General features: G+C 42.6%; 1 protein-coding gene across 1 annotated transcript; it reads right to left on the bottom strand.

Annotated features, from left to right (window-relative positions):
- On the bottom strand, positions 224–1,908 carry LOC107620077. Its single transcript, XM_016322297.1, has 4 exons — positions 1,356–1,908; positions 1,083–1,137; positions 899–980; positions 224–751 (listed from the first exon to the last, which is right to left on the bottom strand). Exons 1-4 carry the CDS (start codon positions 1,906–1,908, stop codon positions 224–226), a joined length of 1,218 nt encoding a protein of 405 aa, XP_016177783.1.

Genomic DNA, 2,460 nt, shown 5'->3' with positions numbered 1-2,460 from the left:
CTTTGCGAATAAAAAGCTCTACCATTCTCCCATAGGTGGATTTCACCAACGAACAAACTGGAAGGTTCCTTACATCTTTTAGAATCGAGTTTACACATTCGGAGATGTTCATAGTCATATGCCCGAACCTCCTACCTTCATCGCGATGTTGAGTCCACTGCGCATAGTCAATCTGATTAGCACAGTCACACATGGCCAAGTCTTCAGAGCGGAGGATGTCAAACTAGTAGTCAAACTTGACCTTGATCTTCATATAAGCAGCATTCACTAGAAGCATCCTAGCATCCTTGCCCTTAAAACTAAGGGAGAAGTTCACCGCCGCGTGTTGGATGCAAAATGCCCTGTATGCATTAGGCGTAAACCAACCACCATCAGGAGCCTCTAGTGGAGCCTTGATCCCGTTGTGCCTATCCGATATGACTAGAATACCCCGTTGAAACGTTACGTGCTGCTGAAGGTGGGATAAGAAGAACGACCACGACTCAGCATTTTCACCCTCCACAAGTGCGAATGCAACAGGAATGATATTGGAATTACCGTCCTGAGCAATCGTAATTAGCAGTGTACCACCGTATTTGCCGTACAATTGAGTACCATCGACACTAACCAAGGGCTTGCAATGTTGGAAGGCCTCGACGCATGGTGGGAATGTCCAAAAAAGACGGTGGAAATAAGCTTGCTCCTCATCGATTTGGCCACCCAGTCGCACAAAACTCGTCCTCAACACTGCCACACTACCCGGCATCGTCATCTGCACACCAAGAACCCACTGCAGCAACTCATTATATGACTCTTCCCAATCTCCATAAATCTAAGTCACGGCCTTCTGTCTAGCGATCCAAACCCTCCTATAAGTCGGTCTAAAATCAAAATGGGCCTCTATCGCATTCTACAGTACCTTGATCGACACGGCAGCATCGGCTCTAATCATAGGCAGTATGAAAGTCGAGATCACATGGTAATCAAGCCTCCTGTGATAACTGAAAATTGAAGTGGCCAGACAAGTATGTGGTCCATTCTATCATTTTACCTCCTAAATACCCTTGCGTTAGCGGAGACTAATATGAATCAACCATATGCACCCGTTGTCGAATTTCTTACACTTTCCATGGTACTTGCGGTAATCAGATTCCAACACTTTATATTCAATCCCATGTTGAATGCTGTAAGTCTTCACGCTCAGCACGACTTCCTCTTTATCCTGAAACTGCTAACTAACATGGAACTCAGCTAGTCCTCCTGCATCTTGTGTGTCTCTAACCCTAAAGCCTCCAAGCACGACAGGTTCCTTCTGCTATCTCATGGCATCCAAGTCCAAAGTTGAAAAGTGCGGGGGTACTACGAAATTTCTAAACTAGTCGCTCCACCACCCCCAGCTAGAGTACTCCTCGCATTCTCATCATCGCTATCATCGGCAATCGTGGCAGGCTCGGGTCCACTGTCACCCACTTCTCTGTCACGAGTGCGGTTTAGATCAGCAGCGAAGGACGGCGATGCAACCAAAACTGTCTCAGGCTCAAGCACGGACAGAGATGAAGAGGCTCCAACAGGCCTCGAACTAGTGCAGGCTTCCGTGGCAGAAGGCTGAGGATTCCGGTTAGAAATTCCTGAATTAGAGACCACATCCACAAGCTTGGTCAACAACTCAGGGGTCCTCACCTCTGGGAATTGCCGACAACAATGGAATAGAATTTGCAAATCTTCGTCACTGCCTATGACGAACGAATCGTACTTCATATCATACCGCAAAAGGAAAATCGAAATTCTGTAGAATAACTTCTCCACCCGTTTCACGCCTTGCAGCCCCAGTCTTCGGATTACAGTATTATGAAATTCGGTGAAACTTGTTGAAGGTTTGAAAAAAATACTAAGTGGATCCTTATCAGTAAACTTAATTTCGGAAGGCATTTTTTTCTTTATCGGTCCTTTATAGTGCACCAAAACTAAAAAACTCTCATCATTAGCTATTGTGAGGCTCACTATGATAAAGAATTCACACTCAACAGCTATTTATATACGTTTGTACCATAATAAATCAAAATAACTTCCATCCATTTATATAAGTTCGTATGTTCATACTAAATCGAATTGAGTTGTGTAGTTTTATTCATTGGCTTCCTTTCATGTCGAAATACTTCCATTATTTATTTTTTATTGGCATGAATAAATCGAATTTGTCTCAGTCAATCTACTAGGGTTATGAGTAAATCGAATCAGCCTCCTTCGATTTATACTTGTACGTACTAATTCGATTGATACTTATTCAATTTAGTACTAGCATGGCTAATTCGACTCTACCTGTATCGATTTATATAAGAATATCCATTAAAAACATGTGCGTAACGTATTTCAATTTGAGTGATCTGCATAATTTTTTCATGCCTACGGTTTATACGGGTGATTTGCCGAAAAAATCGATTACATGTATTTTCTCTTAATAAAATTAATACAATTTTAAAA

This window comes from Arachis ipaensis, chromosome B10 (assembly GCF_000816755.2).
Source record: "Arachis ipaensis cultivar K30076 chromosome B10, Araip1.1, whole genome shotgun sequence".
NCBI lineage: Eukaryota > Viridiplantae > Streptophyta > Magnoliopsida > Fabales > Fabaceae > Arachis > Arachis ipaensis.
The sequence above is the reverse complement of the archived record's forward strand: the minus strand, read 5'-3'. Positions and strand labels throughout refer to the sequence as shown.